General features: G+C 33.2%; 1 protein-coding gene across 1 annotated transcript in view; it reads left to right on the top strand.

Annotated features, from left to right (window-relative positions):
* Positions 1–1,014: 1,014 nt before the first annotated feature.
* The window catches only part of LOC124538594 (nephrin-like), a 70,275-nt gene continuing 48,256 nt past the window's right edge, over positions 1,015–23,033 (top strand). The window contains exon 1 of the mRNA XM_047115708.1: positions 1,015–1,280. Within this exon, the coding sequence (XP_046971664.1) occupies positions 1,148–1,280 (133 nt within the window). The 5' untranslated portion in view covers positions 1,015–1,147. The remainder of the gene's footprint in view (positions 1,281–23,033) is intronic.

The following is a 23,033-nucleotide window of genomic DNA, read 5'->3' as shown; positions in this document are numbered from 1 at the left end:
CACAGTGAACGCATGACGTAACAAACACTGACTATACGTTTGCATCAACGCTTTTCACAATCAGTTGTACATTTATTAGAAATGACTTTTGAATAATACTTCTAAAACGTTACATAAACAATATCACACTACTACTTTAGAATGTAGATACTACATTTAGAATACTAAGTAATACATACTACTGAGAATATATTGCAAGAAACTCAATAGTGTTTCATTACCTGACGTATATTAATAATCCTTATTTAAATTTATATAAACATATCTATAAAACCACAACACACAAGAACTCCGCTCGTTATCATTTATATAATTTTGTATTTACTAATCTTAAGAGTAAAATAATACGATGTATATAAAAGTGTCTGAATATTCAGAGGATCATTGTGACGTGACGTGGGTAAATAATAGATGTGTGTATATTTTTGTCTAACAAAATAACAATCATAAAACTTGAAGCATTGAGTCCCAACACACAAATTATTCTACCGCTGGCCCGGTGGCATCTAAATTATATCTTAAATATGTAGGTAGTCTAGATATTACTACTGTCAAACACAATATAAATTCCTTACATTAGCTAGTCGTAGCAATCAAGATAGTATGTCCCTTTAACTGGTAATCACGTGGCTCACTTTTCAAACATAAAGCTTCAGCGGAGGTTAGTTGATAGTAAATACACACGTGGTCGAATTAATGCGGACCTCCACATCCTCACAATGCTGTCTTTCAGAAAACACCATATGATTTAATAACAAATTAAACACATGGAGCAGTCGAACACGTCCGGGCTTGAAGCAACAATCTTCGGCTCCAGTAAGTATTAAAATAGGCTTGCTTGATAAGTTACACTACGAATCAATTATAAGTATATTATATAATAAATAAAGAATAAACTATTCGTATATCAAACGCAATGGGAGTGTGAATTAATAACGATTTAAAATAAACTTGTTTATAACGGAGCGCTTTCAGCTTTAATATTATATCGGTTGATGTGATCAGTACGCCGCGCGCCGTTGTAACGCACGCACGCAATTACGAGTCGATTTTAATATACTATCACGTGTTAATAGCTGTTTATGGACCAAAACAATATTGAAATGTGACGTTTACTTGAAGATGGTTTAAAGTTGTGTTGTGTTAAATGGAGCTAATAGGTGTCGCGTGGGGCAAGTCGGGCGTTTGTATGCAGTGCTTAGTGATTCTGGTTGCCTTATCAACCATGGGCCGAGGGCTTGTGGAGACCGAGGAATTCATGAGTGACCTTGACTTGCCTAGTAAGTATAGGACTCGAGTATTAAATGGTATTTGAATAATTTGTAAGTAATGTATTCCTTCATATATTTTGTAGAGATACAATTATGTTATAATTTAGAATATTTTATTGGAATTAAATTGAAAATGTATTATTTCGTAACTTTTTAGTACTTTCTATCATCTTTTTTTTTGTTGTTTTATTTAAAATAAGAATATATTTTACAAGAAATTTTGAATCGTCATTTAATAAGTATATTAAGTGAAGCAACCGTAGATGCTAGTATATTCTGCTTTAAGTATTATTCTTAACACACCAAAAATTGTAGTTGTTTTTGTAGTATGCTTTAGATGCATTTATTGTTGATATTTGAATATTTTTAATACCCATATGTCGTAGTTATTTAACATATAATTTGTTAAATACAGCATAAATATAATGAAATCGACTTCCAGTTTCCACGAATGCGTTCTCTAGATTACGAGGAATACAATGTTGCAATTTTCTTGCAGTAAGTATAGATCAGCTAATGATATATGAGCAATGCTTCTTGTTCATTGATAAGGATGGGAAGTTCACCTACTCTAATTGTAATACGACACAATTTAAATGTAGCATCAAAAATAACAATAAACAGCAATTTGGCAAATGTACATATGACATTACAAATTATTACGTTTGCGTAGTGATCATCTTCACACAAATAAATTAAGATTGATGATTTCTAAGACGCACTTAATTCGGGTGTGATCGGTTTTACGAATTATGCCGATGCTTCATCTAAGTTGTGTCGTATTTTACGTGTATGATACGCACTTTCCTGTTACCCTGACAGATTTTGATGTATTTTATTTGAGTGTGTGGGTCTCAGGATGTTTTAGATTTTAACAGGTGGGTGTACATACTTAATCAGCATGCACAGTATGGATATGCATTTATGTAAACAATCAATAGAATCAGTAAATCTTATTCAAGTATAATTTCTTAATTGTCATTTTATCGTGTTATGCTATACAGAAGTATTAACCCTACACCCGACACGGATCAATAGTTGAAAACGGTAAATCTTACCGAAACATTGTTGATTCAAAGCCGGGTAAACGTATAAAGGAATTGTATGGATTTTTTAAAATTTGTGTTTATCAATTAGGCAAGTGACATAGCTGGGTTAGCCTTTAATCGAGTATTAGTTTTCTTAAAATTTTCTGTAAGTAATGGTATGTACATATATCAATGTATTGGGTATAAAAATAGTCAACCTTTTATATGACATCGCTCGAAATTTAATGTAAATTATATAATGGAATATAACTTACTGTGTCAATTCATAGTTAACTAGTAATTCATAGGGACATACCACCTTAGTTTCCAAGGTTGGTGGCGCATTGGCGATGAAAGGAATGGTTAATATTTCTTACACTGCTATTGTCTATGGGCGATGTTAACCACCATAAGGAGACCCATATGCTAGTCCGCCAACCAATAGCATAAAAAAAACGTTGCTCCTGGCTACTCTATACACGTCGGTATATTTAATAAACCTCGAATAGTATAACAAGTGCCAACTAACTGGATATCAAATTTCACTTCGATCAGTTCAGTGATTTAGTCGTGATGAGGCAATACACACAGAGTATTAATTATACAACAAAACAACAACAACAACAGCCTGTAAATTCCCACAGCTGAGCTAAAGGCCTCCTCTCCTCCTTTGAGGAGAATGGTTGGAACATATTCCACCACGCTGTTCCAATGCGGGTTGGTGGAATACACATGTGGCAGAACTTCTATGAAATTTGTCACGTGCAGGTTTCCTCACGATGTTTTCCTTCACCGCCGATCACGAGATGAATTATAAAGACAAAGTAAGCACATGAATCAGCAGTGCTTGCCGGGGTTTGAACCCGCAATCATCGGTTAAGATGCACGAGTTCTAACCACTGGGCCATCTCGACTCCTATTATTATTAATTATATCCTATTAATTATATCTACTTAATATAGCATAGCTAAATAGGAACATAAAATATTAATTTTATTATTATTCTTTTTTGGGTGTGTGTTTTTTGTATGTATATCACCCGTCACGAGTAAAGCTTCATAGGGTTCTCGTATGTGTGGCGCCGAATTTAGATAAAGATAAGGGCGTTATGATATGGACCCGAAGGGATTTCGTAATACAGATCTATCTGAAGTTCAAGCAATTTATTCTTGACATCGTGAACAGATAACAGATAAAATGATCCGGCTGGTACGTGGACGTGTGAACCGAATTAAACGGGGCTACGTGGGATAATTCATACTCGTCACGTTACGTATTTTCACATTAATTTTATAATTAAAATTTTAAGTAATGGTTATTCTTTCAATATATCGCGTGTGATACGGAACGCGTGCATCTTGATCGATGATTGCGGGTACAAACCCAGGGAAGCACCGCTAAATATTCATGTGCTTAATTTGTATTTATTACGCATCTCAAGCTTGGCGGTGAAGGAAAACATCGTGAGGAAACCTGCATGTGACTAATTTCATAGAAATTCTGCCACATGTGTATTCCACCAACTCGCATTGGAACAGCATGGTGGATTATGTTCCAAACCTTCTCCTTGAAGCGAGAGGAGGCCTTAGCTCAGCAGTGGGAAATTTACAGGCTGTTGTTGTCGCTGTTGCATAACTGAAGATATCTTCTATATCTTTTACTTCCAGATGGTTTACTTACTCTTCAACTTTCTGCAACCAGGTCCTGCCATTTTAGGTCATTGGTTATGAAAGATGTTCTAAGATGGGTATTCCACGGTCTACTTAAAGTCTTTACTGTTCGCAGGGCCAACAGTCCTTCACGAGCCATGATTACTGATTTTGACTATAAAATAGGTGATAGTTTGGTTATTGGTATAGTTCTCCCTTCTGTAGTAAGGGAGCACTAAATTGTATGCAAATAATGCCTCAGTCAGACACTGATTTTAGCACAAATAATGCACAACATTGTAGTTATATTTTACAAAATGAAGTCAGTATTTAGAATATCTGCTCGCTCCATAAAATTCAGCGAAACAATTCTAATAACATATTGTCTACCTTACCTGCCGTTACAAGAGTAAATAATGTTCTGTGTGGAGTTGATTACATCGCTCGCTATAACAAATAGTTATTTGACTTTAAAGGTAACATTATATTATTAGATCGAAATTCTTTTACGAGACTCATAGTAAAGTGGAAAAGCCGAATCGTCACTTGAGAAAAAAGCCTTATATCCGCTCCAGGCCATCTCACTCTTTCTCTTTCTTTTGTGTATTATATTATTTAAACTATTTTTTTTTGTCATTATTTTTATTCTCAAAAGTATTTTATACTGTGTCTCTTATTGAGAGACACAGTAAAGACTTTTAACCAATGTTTGCGGGTTCAAACCCAGACCAGCACCACTGAATATAGCATGTTAATTTGTGTTTATAATTCATTTCGTGCTCGGCGGTGAAGGAAAACATCGTGATGAAACCTGCATGTGTCTAATTTCATAGAAATTCTGCCACAAATGCCATCGACCCGTGGAAAAGCGTGGTGGAATGTGTCCCAAACCTTCTCCTTAAAGGAAGAAGAGGCCTTAGCCTAGCAGTGGGAAGTATACAGGCTGTTGTTGTTGTTGTCTGTTATTAAATACATATTATACATAGTTAAAGTTAATTCGTTACAATTGTCGCCATGATTCATCTCTTTTTTTCAATTGCTTTGTGTTAATCTGTAGATTGTTTAGCATAATCCAAAAAATACCGTAAATAGCAAATTAATTGAAAAAGGTTGTAGTTTATAAATATAATAACATCACGCTACGACTTACGGGCGGCACGCGGACTGAACCGCGGAACAGCTTATTGTATAAGCGACACTAATTTGTACACTAATTGCAATTAATGATATAGAATATTTGTGCTAGGCCAAATTAATAACTAGCAATATTATTGAAACGTCATTTCATTTATACAATAAACGGATAAATGATAATTCCCCTATTAATGAAGTGGTAAGATAATTACGAATTACCTAAGGTAAGTAAGGTAAGTTCGCGTAGTTCACTTACCACTCCGTATTCCTTCCAAGCTGAAACAAACAAAGACTATTCTCATGAGTGTAAACTTGTAAAGCTCTTCTTTGTTTACATTTCATTAGATACGGAACTCGAGCGTTCAACGTTGAGTGGATCGTTTTATTTTTTATTTTTATATACAACTAACTAAACGTCCCGGCTTTGCACGGGTAGAATAAGGTGACATAAAATATTCTTATTGAAAATCAAGTATGGTAAAAGTTATTTTGAGCCTTCTTTGTATTCTTCTTAGGCTAGTTATCTTTGTGATTATGGATTAAACATTTTCGTAATAAATACATCGAGATTCCGTCGTCTTGGTTCTACCAAAAAGATATTTGACGACATCTTTTTTCATGGGTACGCAACTCCGAGGGTTCGATTCCCGGCCGAGTCGATGTAGAAAATTTTCAGTAGTTTTCTATGTTGTCTTGAGTCTGGGTGTTTGGTGTACCGTCGTTACTTTTGATTTTCCATAACACAAGTGCTTTAGCTATTTACATTGCGATCAGCGTAATGTACGTGATGTTGTCCAATGTTTATTATTATTTATTAGGACGTTTTACAAACAATGCGTTTGTCCAATCTCGGAGCTTATATCATCATATTTATTTCGTTATGTATGTTATAAATGAAGACCTTTCAACTGGTAGACTAAATGAAGATAACGAAAGTTCTGCAGCACCCTCCTTTAAACCAAAATTTCACACGAGTCTGCCTTTATGTAAGACATTAATTACAAAACGACCATCTCCTCAAGACAAATAGTTTAAGCTACTTTAAGCTGTGCGTCGATGGTCGGGACATTGACTTTAAAATTTACGTATATATAAATTGTTCTGCAGTCGAGATGGCCCAGTGGTTAGAACGCGTGCATCTTAACCGATGATTGCGGGTTCAAACCCAGGCAAGCACCGCTGATTGATGCTTAATTTGTCTTTATAATTCATCTCGTGCTCAGCGGTGAAGGAAAACATCGTGAGGAAACCTGCATGTGACAAATTTCATAGAAGTTCTGCCACATGTGTATTCCACCAACCCGCATTGGAACAGCGTGGTGGAACATGTTCCAAACCTCCTCCTCAAAGGGAGAGGAGGCTTTTAGCCCAGCAGTGGGAATTTACAGGCTGTTGTTGTTGTTGTTGTTCTGCTTTGAGATATTCACATTCATCGTTTATAAATCCTTTATTTTCTATTGTTTAATTGTTAGAACAAAGTTATTAGTGAAACAGCATTGTGTACACCTTGACTCTTTTCTTCCTTAACAGTCTCTCTGACTAATTTTTTTAGTGTTATATAAAATGTATCTAAAATTAATTTATTTGTTCGTTGTTATTTCAATTCGTACATACAACAATTTGATTTTTTGTCATTGAATTATTTTCAATCGTAATTAAATCGTTTTTATTGTGTTTATTATTTAAAATATAATATATAGCGACAGCCACACTGTTTGAAAACGAAATCTGTTATTTTTTTTGATTGAAATATTGTCAATTAATAAATAAACACAAAATTTGTTCAGATTCTTTCTAAAACTGTGTGTGATTCTGGGAAAAACATTCAAGCACATGAATTATTGAATTTATTATAAGATCCCTTATTACTTTTTAATTTCAATTCACTATCTCATTACCGTAGTAGTTTGTTTTTAAGAGTTACTTAGATTAAACCTCAACTAAAGTCGGACAAATAATAAGCTATAAGGTTTACATGTTAAGAAATATACATATTGGTAAGATCAGATCAGAGTTTTTTTGATAAGCAGCAAAGATATAACTACACCTAAAGTATCAGTGATCGTTGCTATTGCTGACTCATTAGATTATAAGATTAAAAGAAATGAAAATGCGCCTGTATTTGCGCATGCGCTTGAACACCATGATATCTCACTTACATAAAGCATACTTGCTTCTCAAAATATCATAATATATTGCCCTAGAGTGTGCGAGCAAACTAAAAGATGGTTTTAAGACGCGAACAACGCAAAGTATTTTTTGAAAAAGAAAATTGCCGTGTCAATTTTTGATTATGTTTCTCTAACATTCTTGCTTGTCAATTTCTTTCACGGAGTCAGCCAGCTGGTTCTTAATAATGTTGTTCTTTTTGTGAATAAATTATTTAATTTACGTACGAGTGAAAAACTAAACCCTTTGCTTCATCTATATCCAGGTCGTGGAGAGCAAACATCCATTCCCTTCTAGTAAATTTATTATACTGCAACATAACCTATAATTCATTTCAGCACATGCAGCTTTTCTCACGACGATTTGCTCCAACTGAGAACGAGATGAATTGTAAACACAAATATAGTTCTTGAAAAATTCAAATTTGTTCGTATATGATAAGACTCGCATGTTTTATGTACTGGATTTATTAACATAGCGAGTATATTTGAGGGCCTTGGAGCCAAAGAAGATATGAAGTTGGTTTAGGTCGCAATATAGTTATTTAATAAAATAATATACAAATATGTATAAAATAACAAAAATATTTCATACATCTTGTTAAAGGCATTTTGATCATCAGTATTGGATGAAATTGCTAAGCTACCACCGGTTCGAAATGCAGATTGTACAGTCATAAACCTTCAAGATACATAATAGTAACATCTTCTATTATATCATATATATGGGTCGCTAGACCCGACCCGGCTTTGCACGGCTGCAAAACTGATACTAAATGTAGTAAAGAATATGTAATTTATCAGTGTTTCTTCGGGTGGAAATAACTTACCACCAGGTGTCCTATTTGGTGGGTTGCCTGTATTAAATAAAATAGTACATATCGTAGATTATTTTGAGCAATAAAAGTGAGTGTAAAGTTTCAGCTCAATTGGTCGATGAACAGGAAAAGTTGCATTAAAAATTCTATCACGACTTTCGAAATTCTTTATACTTTTTAACTTTTAAAAGAACATCTGAAATATATTTTAAGAAATGAGGTGTGGGCTGTACTTTGTCACACCGTGTCCTTACCCTGTGTGGGACGATGGTGTATGGGTGGAGATATCACGCGTGGTACTAATGGTATCATATTTACGAATATAAATAGAAACGTTAATCCTCGTAAATTGGGTAGGTAGTCTCGTACACTCCTTTATTTATTGATACTTTAATTCCTGTTTCCAATAGAAACGTGTCCATTTACTGTTGTTATGTTTTGTTGCTAGAAAAATTTTATTATTATCTTATTGTTTCTATTCTTAAATTCTCTATTTTACTGTTTATGAATTTACTACACAAATAATTGTAATTAGTAAGATACTAATTGATAAAGTTTAATAAAAAATCACGTAGTTAAAGCGTACTGCTGTTTGACGGTAGAAAATCAGATGTGGGCTAACCTACCACCAATTAAATCTACCTATACAAACGGCCTAGCACAAAGCCTTTCCACCATATTAAATTACTCTTTTGTTTTATAAAATTGCATTTTAAAATCTTATTAATTTAATTGTTGCATTGGTCAGTCGTTCAAAATAATGAAACAAAGAAAGATCACATTTATTAAACAAGTGCAATCCCAGCAATCTGGTATGAAAAATTAGTTAAAAATTATTTTAGCACTTAGTCCGCAAGATCTTACTTTGAAATTCTTCCATAATGAATAAACAATTTTCTCAACAAATCTTAGAACTTACTTGATAAGAATAAATGTATTATGAATATTTTATAATACAAGTATTAATACTAAAAAAATATATAAATAAAAACCGCAATCAATTTTCATTTTAGATAAGTTTTTGTTATTATAAAATAAACTGGAGTGCCTGCTTCGCGTGCACTCTAGACTTGCAGATAAACTTTTCGGTTATCCGCTGGCAAACTTGGCAAACTTTCGAAAGTTGCAGCATTTGTAACGAAGCATACAGGTTATGTCGTAGAAGTCCTACTAATATTACAAATGTGAAAGTTTGTTTTCTTGGAGATATTTCCCTCATTCATAATATGGATAGATGAATACTTTTGATGTTAGGTATTGAAATCGATTATTTGGTAAGAACATTCTTTATTCATTTAATGAAATTACTTAGAATCTGGTGATGGCTCTGTGGTTGGAATGAATCAGTCTTAGCTAAAGATTGCGGACTCTTCTGAGCACGATCCACTTTTAGATACTTGATTAGTGTTTTTAGTAATTCATTTCGTGCTGCACGGTGGCAAACAAAAACAATTGTCAAGTGTAAATAAACCGACACTACATGTACCTATCTTATTGAAACACCATAATTTACAAACCTCCAAATTTATTTATAATTTAAAGATAGAGTTATATTAATGGGCCGCTTCTATTTCTTTAATCGAACAACTTTTAATTACTCGTCATTGCTTCAACACTAATTATTGGTTTGGTTTTTGAGGTGGCTGCGATGCGTTGTTCGATGTTTTATTTATCTTCACACACGTGCCGGTTGCTTAAAAACTAGATTATATATAAATTATATGTACCTACGTCATCTACTTAATTTTGCTTATTAGATATTACAGTAATTGAAATAGTCCAACAGATAAAGAGTTTTAAATACTTTTTTCATCTGCGTTTGTGTCCCACGTTGGGCGCCACAATTGCATTTGAAGAATTTATGTTCATTTCTCATAAAATCGAAATTCCGAACTTATTTCTTGCGTTTCTATATTACAAAATGAAGGTATCAAGTTATTATACCTTTTAATTACCCTCTATGTTAATTAATCAGCCAGATAGTTCATTGTCTTTATCGAATATATTACCTTTAAAATAAGTAGGTTCTTACTATGAATAAATAGTTAACAAAAATAAAGATTGACATTTAAATGGAACTATTCGGTTTGAACACAAAGGCCTTCATAAAATCAATTTATATAACTTCTGTCTAGCTCGTCTTTATAGTTTGAATAAATACAATTACTATTATTATATAAATTTATATTTGTTACATTGAAATGAGCGTGTTTTTTTTAAAAACTAATTCAATGTTTGATATGTTTATAAAATTCCCTATTGTAAATTTTTGAGAACAAAAGTTCATTTGTTTTATGATGTGTGCTATAATTGGTAAAGAGTTTCACAGTGGGGTTTTTTTTATATTTGTTTGTATAGAAAAATCTCTGTACATGAATGTATAGTTTTTTTCCGAGATTTTTTGAAATATTTTCTTTAGTCTTTTCTCATCATTTAAATTCTAAATAGTATATTTTTAGGGCAGTTTTATTCGTATAATATATTCAAATATGTAGAACTCTGTATTCTGTATTGGAATTTCGGTATATACCTTCACATATGTACAGTGATCGTTGGCGCGAACGCTTATTTCACGAACGTTGCACAACTAACAGATATAGCAAAACTTTGTGAAAGGAAAGTTCTGATCTTATAATTTCAAAGTACTTTTTTCTTTCTTTAAAAAGTCTTTAAAAGTATATAATTTTAAAAGTAAGACGAAATAATTACTTAAGGTTTAAGGAAAAGGTTTTACGACTGGCTAGTAAAATTTAAGAGGATATTACGCTGATTAATTTAAAGTATTATCATAAAAGAATCGCGTAAAGTATAAACTTTCGTGGTGATGTTCGTTTTATTAGTGAGTCGATGTAATGATAGGCATAAGGGACATAACATCTCAGTTCTGAAACGCGACGTGATTAATATTTCTTACAGTATTAAAGTGTATGGGACAACATTACTCTGATCCAAATGTAAGTGGCTAAAGCACTTGTGTTATGGAAAATCAGAAGTAAATACGGTACCACAAACACCCAGAACCAAGACAACATAGAAAACTAATGACAATCTACATCGACTAGGCCGGGAATCGAACCCGGGACCTCGAAGTGGCCATCAAAACCGGTGTACACATCACGGAGGTCATCATAAAGTCTATGTCAAGGGTTAGCAACAAAATTAGATTCGAAGTCATACAAACACGTGTTCCTTTCTTGTATAACCTGGGTTCCTTTAAACGAGGTCTGAAGAGGCACCTTACGGGCCGGCTTAGCAAGGGCGGTTAGTGCAGTTCATTGTTTCTGAGTGTAACGGTCATCTTCGCATCTCCACTACCACTTACCATTAGGTGTAGTGGAGTCATTTTGCAACCCGGAAAATAAAATCGTATAAACGTCTTAGCTTAAATCGCCTAACTCCAAGGTACATCAAAAATATTAAACATTCTATATTTTGTACCGTGAATACAAACATATTATTAACTTATCCTTAACCTTTAATTAGTGTGTTTGGTATATAATTTATTAAAATATTACAAACAGCTTGTATTTTATAATGAAAACAGCTTATTGTAATTCAATTTGTATTATATAGATAAATTAAATGCTTAAATATATATACAAATATGAACTAAAACTAGTTACTGTATAAATCTTGACCGCGTGGAATGGTGGCAAGAATGCTAGCAGCATTTCCCCGTTTTGATGTTTTTATGTATATATATCAAATATATATTTATGGTTTAAGAACTTTATTAATTCCTCAAAAGAAATACATATATTTCACTTACTGAGAAACTATATAAAATAAAACAATTATAAAAGAAGCGTACAGAGATAACAAAGTAAAGATAAAATAAAATATCACACAAAAGAGGGTAGACAGATCTTAAAAAATAAACACCGTATACATGCATGTTTCAATTATTAACTTCATAGATTAATAAGTACCAGAAGTGGCATTGATGGATATTGTTCATATGGAAGTTAAGTTTATAATGTTGCAATAAATTACCTAAGCCGGTATATGTGTGTATATGTATAAATGTTAGTATGTTTTGTAGTGTAAGTGCATGCAATTATTAATATTATTATTATTTTATTTTTATTATGTTTATTAATTTAATTTAAATTAAATTAAATTTTAGTGTAAATAAGTTATATTTTTTGTTAAAACAAAAAATATAACTTATTTATGATATGAAATTTGAGTAGTTTTTTGAAACTTAACATTGATTTAGTCTCCTTTATTTCCTTTGGTAAAGAGTTATATAGCTGAGCACCTTCATATTCAATGTTCTTTTTACCGTAATTTGTTCTAGATGGGCGTAATATTAGATTGTTAGCATTTCGTAATTAAATTTTTTGCACTTGTGATTTTTTTAGTAAATGTTATCTTAGTGTGTACTTCCCGGTTTAAAATTTTTCGTACTAATATACATGTATAATATTTGTATGTTTGTTTTATATTCATAATTTGTGTGCCCGTGTAAATCTTTTGTGTTGGTGTCCGAAAACGATAGTTAAATAATATTTTAATTAATTTATTTTGAGTTTTTTGTATTATATTTAAGTTTGACTTAGCTGCCGTTCCCCAAATTTCTATCAAATAGTCAATTTGACATGCGTTTTTCTCTCAATAATTTCATTGTTTATCATGAGTTGAAAGTTACTGTCAATATTTTTGTTTTTCGCGGATAATATAATATATTTTGTTTTTGAGATATTAATTGTTAGTAAATTGTTTAGAAACCAGTCACTTAAAGTATTTAAATCAGTTCTTACTTTAGGCAAAATAGCGTTAATAGAGTTGCCAAAATAAAAAAGGCTTGTATCATCTGCATATAGAGATATGTCCCCATGAAGACCAATTTGGGAAATATCATTTATGTATATTAGGAACAACAATGGGCCCAGAATTGATCCTTGAGGGACGCCATATTGAATAGATTTAGTGGAACTTTGGTGTTGCCCTATTTTAACAATCTGTTTACGGTTATGTAAATAAGATTTTAATATTTTAAACGCGTTCCCCGTCACACCAATATTAGAAATTTTTCTCATTAGTATTTCATGACTGACCGTATCAAATGCCTTAGTTAAATCGACGAATATACCCAAACCTATTTGCTTTTTATCTATTTTGTTTTTAATTTTAGTGATGAGATCAATGGTTGCCGATAGCGTGTTTGAGTGTTTGCGAAAACCGTATTGCTGTTTATAGAAGAAATCGATAGAATTTAGGTGATTTTCTAATCTAGAGTAGATAACCTTTTCAAAGATTTTGGAAATAACGGGAAGTACGGAAATGGGGCGGTAGTTACTGGGATTCGATTTACTTCCAGATTTATATATCGGAGTAACTTTTGCGACCTTAAGACTGTCTGGAAAAGTTCCTTCGTTAAGGCATCTATTTAGACATAATGTTAATTTATCTGCTACAATATTTTTAATGCATTTTACAGCTTTTGTGTTAATACCATCAATACCAAAACTAGCATTAATATCAAGATTATCAATAATCTTAATTATTTCGTTCGGTGTAGTAGGTGACATCTTGTTTAGCTGAATTTTACTGTAGGTGGTATTTAAAAATAGTCACGCGAGTACGAAATATATACATCGCTCGATACAATATAAATCAAGTGAAGTACAATTTCTGCATCTAGAGAAATTTTCTATTATGTATGCTCTTAAAAGTTCATCTCTCAGACAGAAAATAAGCATAGTCTCCTCCGAGTCTTGATATAGGAAAAGTCCTTCACGAGAGGTTAGGTTCAGATGTTTAAGAGAGATACGAGACCACTTATATGTGAAGAAATAACTACGGCAACATATACATGTTTATATATACTGATTCTTTCGTCCTTTCTTCTCAGGTCTGAGGTGTTAAATTCCGAAACGGTGGTAGATTTTTGACTATCAATAAGAAAGTGTTACCACTTCTAATTTGAAAAAAGATTTTTGACTTTGACTACTATACATAATATGACAGTAAATTAGATACTAAATATTTTAATATGTAATACAATATAAACAAAAAACAAACAACAGCCTGTAAATTCCCACTGCTGGGCTAAAGGCCTCCTCTCCCTTAGAGGAGAAGGTTTGGAACATATTCCACCACGCTGTTCCAATGCGGGTTGGTGGAATACACATTTGGCAGAATTTCTATGAAATTTGTAACATGCAGGTTTCCTCACGATGTTTTCCTTCACCGCCGAGTACGAGATGAATTATAAAGACAAATTAAGCACATGAATCAGCGGTGCTTGCCTGGGTTTACCGCCTGGGTTACCCGCAACCATCGGTCAAGATGCACGCATTCTAACCACTGGGCCATCTCGACTCATACAATATAAACAATTTAATTAAATCAAAATAACTTTCACTAAACATTAATCAACAAAATCGAAATGTAGTGTAACATTTAAATAAACAATGTACGGTGTACAAATATACAATTATGATATACTAGCTGAACTTGCGGCTTTACTTGCTCGAAATTTATAAAACGCAATCTCTCTGACAATTTTTACTCCCTTAGAAGTTAAGTTTCATGAAATCCGTCCTTAGGGGACGTCTGTACTTTATTACGAAATTTCAAGTTTGAAGGTATGAAGTATAACTTCGTGAGATTTGGTGATTAAAAATTATAATTAAATATTGGAATATATTCGTTATCACACATGATGATATTCAACATATAAGTCTAGTCATTCACGTTCGTATTATCTATCTCCGATATATTTTTAAATATAACTCAATTCGCTGTCATATATTCTACGTCATAATCAAATGCCAGCATACGTGCGCCAGCAGCGTACTACTCCGCAGGTTTCCGTTGGAGACTTTTTAAAAAACTATTATTAAGGAAATATAGATTTATTAAGATTTAGACAGAGAATTTAACAAAAGGAAACAGTGGAAATATATAGAAAATATGAACGATATGACGGATTCGGAGAGACTGCCCGTCATCCCACGCCTTTGACTATTAAGCCATTATTGCTGATGCAGCATGCTGAAGAGCACGTCAGCACATAAGGGTGCATCCAACAGGCGTAACAGTACGATAAAAAATAAATAAGTCCTAATTAAACTATTTTGATGCTTCGACATAAATAAAAACGAAATACTTGTCACATGCGCTTCATATTTAATAATATATGAGTGAGTTTACGAAGTTAATTCCAAGTAGCATTGTTGGGTATATTTAAATAATGTGATTCTCATTCTAGTAAAAATATTCATAATAATGTGTAACCGGATTGATTTTGTAGAGAAAATAGTAGCGTCGATTATTGATCGGTTGTAATGTATGAAGTATTTTTTGTTAATATTACAAAAATTATGCAATGCAATAATAGATATGTATTAAACAATATTTTTTTTATTTGATAGCTGGTTGATCTTTGAATTACACCTTTTATTTACCTCCTTTTATAACAGTCAAAGAGAAAAAAACATTCAGCCAATATAAAAAAAATATTGACAAAAAATATTATATATTTGGGGTATATTTCATTTCACATATACTTATACGAAAATATTCACGTTACATACAAATTATATTCACATTTGTCGCATCAAAATTCGAAATTTAAAATGAATATACTAAAAGCTTCTTCGAAAAGCGTCGCATTTTCTGTTAAAGTTATACGTATATTGGTTTAATATTTTTTCATTTTGTAATTATATAATACTTTTCTATTAATAGATTTTTAAGGTGAATTTCATGCGCTTTAAAGTATTATATTTTATTAAAATATATCGATATTTCTTTGATGAATACTGATTGCATTCGTTAAAAACTACGTATACACTGGTGGTCGCAACATGCAGTGGCGCCATAAGTGTTTTATACCAATCCAATTTTTGTATTGCTGAAGATCTGAAGAACGAGCACTGCAATGAATATTGTCCTCAAAGAATAGAACACTCGATGGGCCGGCTAGTCTTGTAAGATACCAAATAATATACCTAAAACAAGATACCTAATACGTAAGTCCTGTCAGTTCGGGCAAGAGAAAGAAATACTTGACTTTAATTTCAAATTGTACCTTAAACTCTTACCTAGGGATAAATATAAAAAAAAATGTTAATGGGTTAAACAGCTAGAAGGTAATATAAGGAAAGCTGGTAAGTTTAACATAAGTGTGATAAAAAATATTGATATATTTGTTTGATTGAATATAAAATGCATGTTCCAAATTCAAATTACTTTCCTACAATGTAGTATTGACATTTATATTATAAGTTTGGCAGTTGGTTCAATATTGGTCCACCATGAAATTGTTTATGAGTAATATAAAAAGATGTTCATGGAGTTATTAGGATTAAACACTTACTCAAACTTATTAGCCAAAGATTCTCAAAAGAAAAAAACAAATTATCACACACGTCACTTTCGCGTATAATTTATATATTTTTTTACCATTAATTTTCACGTAGTTCCCTTTTTTATTTCCAGACAGCACCACTGTCAAAATTTTAAGATTTACGATGCCTGTGTCAAATGGAACGTAGCGTAAAAAGGATGTAGCGTAGACGCAACGGAAGTGCGACATCCCCCTTCCTTTGAAAGGTCAAAGGAATGAGAAAGCCAACTTCCCAAATCCGGACTGTAAATGAGAATCGTTTATAGTAAAACTCATTAACTTTGATGCCAGCCTATAGCGTACCTGTTAGTAAACGAGCTTAACTGGCGATATTAAGTAGCTTAAGGCGGTATCACACGGCTCCTTTTCCTTTTGCTTGTTAATTCAAAGTTAGTCTGACATAAACCTTATGTTGGCAATACTACTCTATATTAATATTGTAATGTGAAAGTAGCTCTGTGTGTCCGTCTGTCGTTCTTTCACGACCAAAAACCGCTTAACCGAATTTGGTGAAGATTGGTATTCTTTTTTGGTTTTTTATGGTATCTGTTGGCGGACGAGCAATTGGGCCACCTGATGGTAAGTGGTCACCATCACCCATAGACAATGACGCTGTAAGAATTATTAACTATTCATTACGTCAATGTGCCACCAACCTTGGGAGCTAAGATGTTATGTCCCTTGTGCCTGTAGTTGCACTGACTCACTCACCCTTCAAACCGGAACACAACAATACTGAGTACTGTTATTTGGCGGTAGAATAACTGATGAGTGGGTGGGTACCACCTAGACGGGCTTGCACAAAGCCTACTACCAAGTGAAATATGAAGCACACTTGAACTCCAAGAAAGGACACACACACATGACAATCAACACATTAAAAAGCTAGTGAAGCCGTGGGCGACTACCTGCTAGTAAATAACATGAAGTGACATTTGTGACCATTCTTTCTTCGTAGATACAAGTAACTCAATGTAATCCTCAGTAGCAAAATAACATGTTTATGAAATAACGGAACATTCATTTGTAATATTTAAGAATTTTTTTCGTACCTTTTATATCCTTGAAAGCGCGCGATGATTAATGTCTCTGTCCGCTGTAAGTACATTCTTACACAGATAATATGTAAATCACTTAATAAATAGCCGGAGCATCTTCATTTCGCAAATTCACTTACATATTTATAATTTATAAAAATGAGTGTTAAATTTTGAGATACAACAACAGCCTTTAAATTCCCACTCCTGGGCTAAATGCCTTCTCTCCCTTTGAGGAGAAGGTTTTTGAAACATATCCACCACGCTGTTCCAATGCGGGTTGGTGGAACACAAATGTGGCAGAATTTCTATGAAATTTGTCACATGAAGATTTCCTCTCGATGTTTTCCTTCACCGCTGAGCACGAGTAAATTATAAAGACAAATTAAGCATATGAATCAGCGGTGCTTGCCTGGGTTTGAACCCGCAATCATCGGTTAAGATGCACTCGTTCTAACCACTGGGCCATCTCGACTCACTCACTCACTCATTTTGAGATATCGAATAAAATTAATATCAACCTTTGTTCCTAAAGAAAGATGATATTACACCCATCTCATATTCTACGAGCTATCAGCGATATCGTTGGTTGTCTGGAAGAGTCTCTATGTAGCGATAAGTCTTCTTGTATTTGAGCTGTATACATGTTTTATTTATGAACTTCCTCTATGTGGTGTACAATAAACTATGAAGTAATATTTGTTAAAGTAGCGCCACACATTAACGCCGAATAGAGGTATAATAATGCTTAAGCGCTTGGCTGACTCTTGACTAAGTACACTCACACTAATAAGAATAACGTTATGCGCGTGCATAGCGTGTCACTCACACTAAGATACAGTTAGTCAATTTTTTAATATCACTCTCTATCTAGACATAAATATAATTTAAGTTTTTATTGTATTAATTGAAATATCAAATATTAGTAGTCGCCGGCGGCTTGGTACACGTTAATACGTGTAATAACCCTAATGGGTTAGCCTAGAATATGTTTATTACTGTAAATTGTTAATTGACATTAAAAAAAACAAATCCCGCTGAGTTTCTTTCGCCGGTTCTTCTCAGGTCTGAGGTATTATAATCCGAACCGGTGCTAGATTTTCGACAATCGATAAGAAAGTGTAAACACTTCTTCTTATTTTTCTTTCTTCTTCTTTATTTTGAATAAAGGTTTTGGACTTTGACTTTGACTTTGAGCCTATTGCCTTTCCTGGAGTTCAAGTTTGCTTCATACATAATCAAATTCGGTTCAGCGGTTTGGTCGTGAAAAACCGACAGACAGATAGATAGAGGTACTTTCACGTTAATAATGATAATGTAGATAGAACGTTTAAATTATAGTTAAGCGTAACAAAAGTGTATATAAATGAAGCATCGAGTTGCTTACAGCGCAGATACGGAAAGAGAATACGAATATTTCTGTACTCTGCGATTCATTATGATGCGAGCATTAAAACTGAGCGACGTGAATATTATTATCTATATATAAAATAAAATTCGAGTGTCTGTTTGTAATATTAAAACAACCTTTTACTAAATGCAAATTTTTATAAATACGGTATACATACCAAAATAACATTTTTTTTTACAATTTTTGTGTCTCAGTCTGTTGCAGTAAATTTCTGTAAAGGCTGGACTGATTTTGATAGGACATTCACTAGGAGATAGCCAATGTAATAAAAATTACATTAGGTTACTTTTATTTTTAAATTATGTACCAAATAATAATAAAGTCACTCTGCAGCATTAAAGAACTGTTCAACCACTCCAAATACATGTAAACGCGCAAAAATTCGCGGGTATATCTAGTTATTACATATTATGTAAATACACGAGTAATAATATAAAATACATACAGATACCATTTAAAAAATAACTAAGCACGTTATGACGCAACATCTTGCTGGATCAGTAGCGCGTCTTGGGGGAGGCCTGTGTCCAGTATTGGAATAATACAGGTTGAGATGACATCAGCTGAAATGGCCCAGTGGTTAGAACGCGTGCATCTTAACCGATGATTGCGGGTTCAAACCCAGGCAAGCACCACTATATATATGTGCTTAATTTATGTTTATAATTCATCTCATGCTCGGCGGTGAAGGAAAACATCGTGAGAAAACCTGCATGTGTCTAATTTCATCGAAATTCTGCCACATGTGCATTCCACCAACCCGCATTGGAACAGCGTGGTGGAATATGTTCCAAAACCCTCTCCTTAATGGAAGAGGAGGCCTTATCTCAGCAGTGGGAAACGTACAGGCTGTTGCTTGCTTTGCTTGCTTTAAGTTGAGATGATAACGATAATGATGATGACATAAAACATAATTTAATTTGTCATGTATCTGTTTTCTGATGCAAATTACCAAGACTATTATCATTACATATTATAAAAAAAGTTCTCCGGTGCCTGTTTGTCTGTATGTTCGCGATAAACTCCAAAACTACAGAATGGATTTTCATGAGGTTTTCACTTATTGACAGATGAATTCATAAGGAAGGTTTTAATGTATTATTTATTAAGGTTTTAGTGTAAATACGTTGAAATAGAACGACAATTTTCAACATGTCGGAAAAAAGCAACAAAAAATATATCATCATCATCAACAGAAGCAGTAGCCCAGGTTCGTTCACTGCTGGATAAAGGGACTCTCCAAAATGCACGCCGCTGTAGTATTTCTGCTACTCTCTTCAGCTACTCAAAAATATTGAAAAATCATTATTTCCAACCGAACGAGACCAGGACGGGCCGCTAAATAAATTTAAAGAGAGTCCACAAAGAAATAACAAATGAATATCAACTGATTATTTCAACATTATTAAAATTATCTCAACTCTTCCTTTGTTCGTTAACTCAACAACTATCTGTTCTGAGCACCTTTGTTCAGTTTCATTTAATTACGAAACAGTTAATACCCTAAGACTACTGCCTTTTTTGTTAAGACTTGTTTCTTTGGTATCGTTTCAATATATAAATAAATATAATAAATATAAATAAATATAAATATGACACAACATCACATACATTACTCTGATCCCAATGTAAGTAGCTGAAGCACTTGTGTTATGGAAATCAGAAGTAACGACGGTACCACAAACACCCAGACCCAAGACAACATAGAAAACTAATGGTAATCTACATCGACTCAGCCGGGAATCGAACACGGTACCTCAGAGTGGCGTACCCATGAAAACCGGTGTACACACCACTCGACCACGGAGGTCGTCAATATATATTTATATACTAACTAGCGACCCGCCCCGGCTTCACACGGGTGCAATACTGATACTAAATATACTACAGAATTTATTTATTTACGACATCAAATTACAAACTTCTAAAATAATCACTGTTTCTTTACTACATTGTCAATGTATTATATACGAAAACCTTCTTCTCGAATCACTGTATCTATAAAAAAAAACTGCATCAAAATCCGTTTTAAAGATTTAAGCATACATAGGGGCATAGGGACAGAGAAAGCGCCTTTGTTTTATACTATATAATGATTTTATTATTATAATATATATTTAAATAAAAACATAGATGAAAAATTCTCCATTTTTGAAACTAAAACTAAACAGTTGGTAACAAAAATAGAACAACAACAAAAAATTATAGATATTTTAGACAAACAACTTAGAAGGAAAAACATAATATTTTTTGGCATCGAAGAAAAAGAAAAGGGTTATGAAAGCTTACTCTCAATAGTATTGAATATCATAAACAATATGATGGAAATACCTTGTCAAAAGTGGGAAATAGAAGACGTTAAGAGGATGGGGAAATATTCCGGAAAAGCAAGACCAGTAGCCGTTACAGTGACAACAACAAGTAGGAAAATAGAGTTACTAAAAAAGAAGAAATCATTAGAGGGTACAAACATCTATCTGAAAGAAGATTTCCCCCCTAACGTGCTACAAAAACGAAAAGAATTACAAGAAGAGTTTAAACGCGAGCGAGAGGCGGGGAAAAAAGTAGGTCTACGGTACGATAAAATTATGACTCTAAAGCCACGAAAATCAGAAGCCCATACACCAACAGAAAGAAACACAAACAAACGTTTCATGTCTATATCGCCGGAAGAAACCACGAACGGAACAAGAAAAGGTTGCAACAACGAAAAGACTAAACAATTACCTAAAAGAAACAAGTCACAACCCATAACTAGTTTCCTACGCCCGCCACAGCCAAACCTCAATGACCCGACTCTACCAACTGAAAATAGGGAAGGGATCCAAAAAAACTAACTGGTGCCTCTGTAACCTCTCTACCTTCTCCAAGCCGGCTGGTCACCGTGGAGAAGCCAGACCAACGCCTCCTAAACCACATTCAAAACCAAAAAGACCAGATTAATAGCAAAAACATAATCAAGAGAATGACATCACAAAATCTCTACATAGCAAGCTTTAATGTGAGAACATTATTATCGGACAGTAGAATAGAAGAACTAAGGCACGCTGTTATGTCAATAAAATGGGATATTATAGGTTTGTGTGAGATAAGAAAAGAAAAAGAATCAATAGAAGAATACACAGACTTTATCTTATTTCATTCGCGTGGAACGAACGGAAGAAATGGAGTAGGATTTTTAATTAAAAAACATTTAAAAAATAAAATAGTAAATTTCAAATGTCTCTCGGACCGCGTGGCGATACTAGAAATACAAATATCCGACAACTCTATCTGGTCACTCATCCAATCATACGCCCCCACAGAACAATGCAATGAAGAAGATATAGAGCATTTTTATATAACATTGCAATCCGCTTTAGACTCCATTCACACAAAAAATATAATCTTGCTCGGTGACTTCAACGCAAAAATAGGGATGGCCCAAAAAAATGAAGAAAAAAATATAGGGCCATACGCACACGGAGATAGAAGCCAGCACGGCCAAAGACTAGTAGAATTTGCAATCGAAAATAACTATTACTTTATGAATAGTATGTTTCAAGGCAAACCTCATAAAAAATGGACATGGCGATCACCAAACAATAAACACTTTAACGAGATAGACTACATACTAACAAACCAACCAACCTATATAAAGAATTTCGATGTAATAAAAAATGTGTGCTGTCATTAACTTTAAAGCCACAAAGAAGAAAAATAAACCGCTGGGTATATATATATGGTACCAGATTCATACCAAATATCTCAGAAAACGACGCTAAACATTGGGAACACAAATTTATGGAAACAATTAATACACATAAAACAGTACAAAATCAATACGATAAGCTAGAAATTGAGTTACAAAACTTTTCAAAACAGCTACCCCAAAAAAGAAAACTTGCAAATAAATATATAAATGATGAAACAAAAGAACTATTACAGCAAAGAAAAGAACTATATACGAAAAAGAGAACAAAATATGTGAAACGCGAAATAACAAGAATAAGCAAACAAATTAATAGAAATATTACGCAACAAAAACGGGCAATACGACAGAGCACCTTCGAAAGATTTATAAGTAAAACGGGGGGAGTACGTAAAACTTATAAAGAGTTAATAGAAAAATCAGAATGGACAGGCAACTTGAAGAATAAACAGGGTATTACGCTAACA

This window comes from Vanessa cardui, chromosome 20 (assembly GCF_905220365.1).
Source record: "Vanessa cardui chromosome 20, ilVanCard2.1, whole genome shotgun sequence".
In the NCBI taxonomy this organism is placed as follows: domain Eukaryota; kingdom Metazoa; phylum Arthropoda; class Insecta; order Lepidoptera; family Nymphalidae; genus Vanessa; species Vanessa cardui.
The sequence above is the reverse complement of the archived record's forward strand: the minus strand, read 5'-3'. Positions and strand labels throughout refer to the sequence as shown.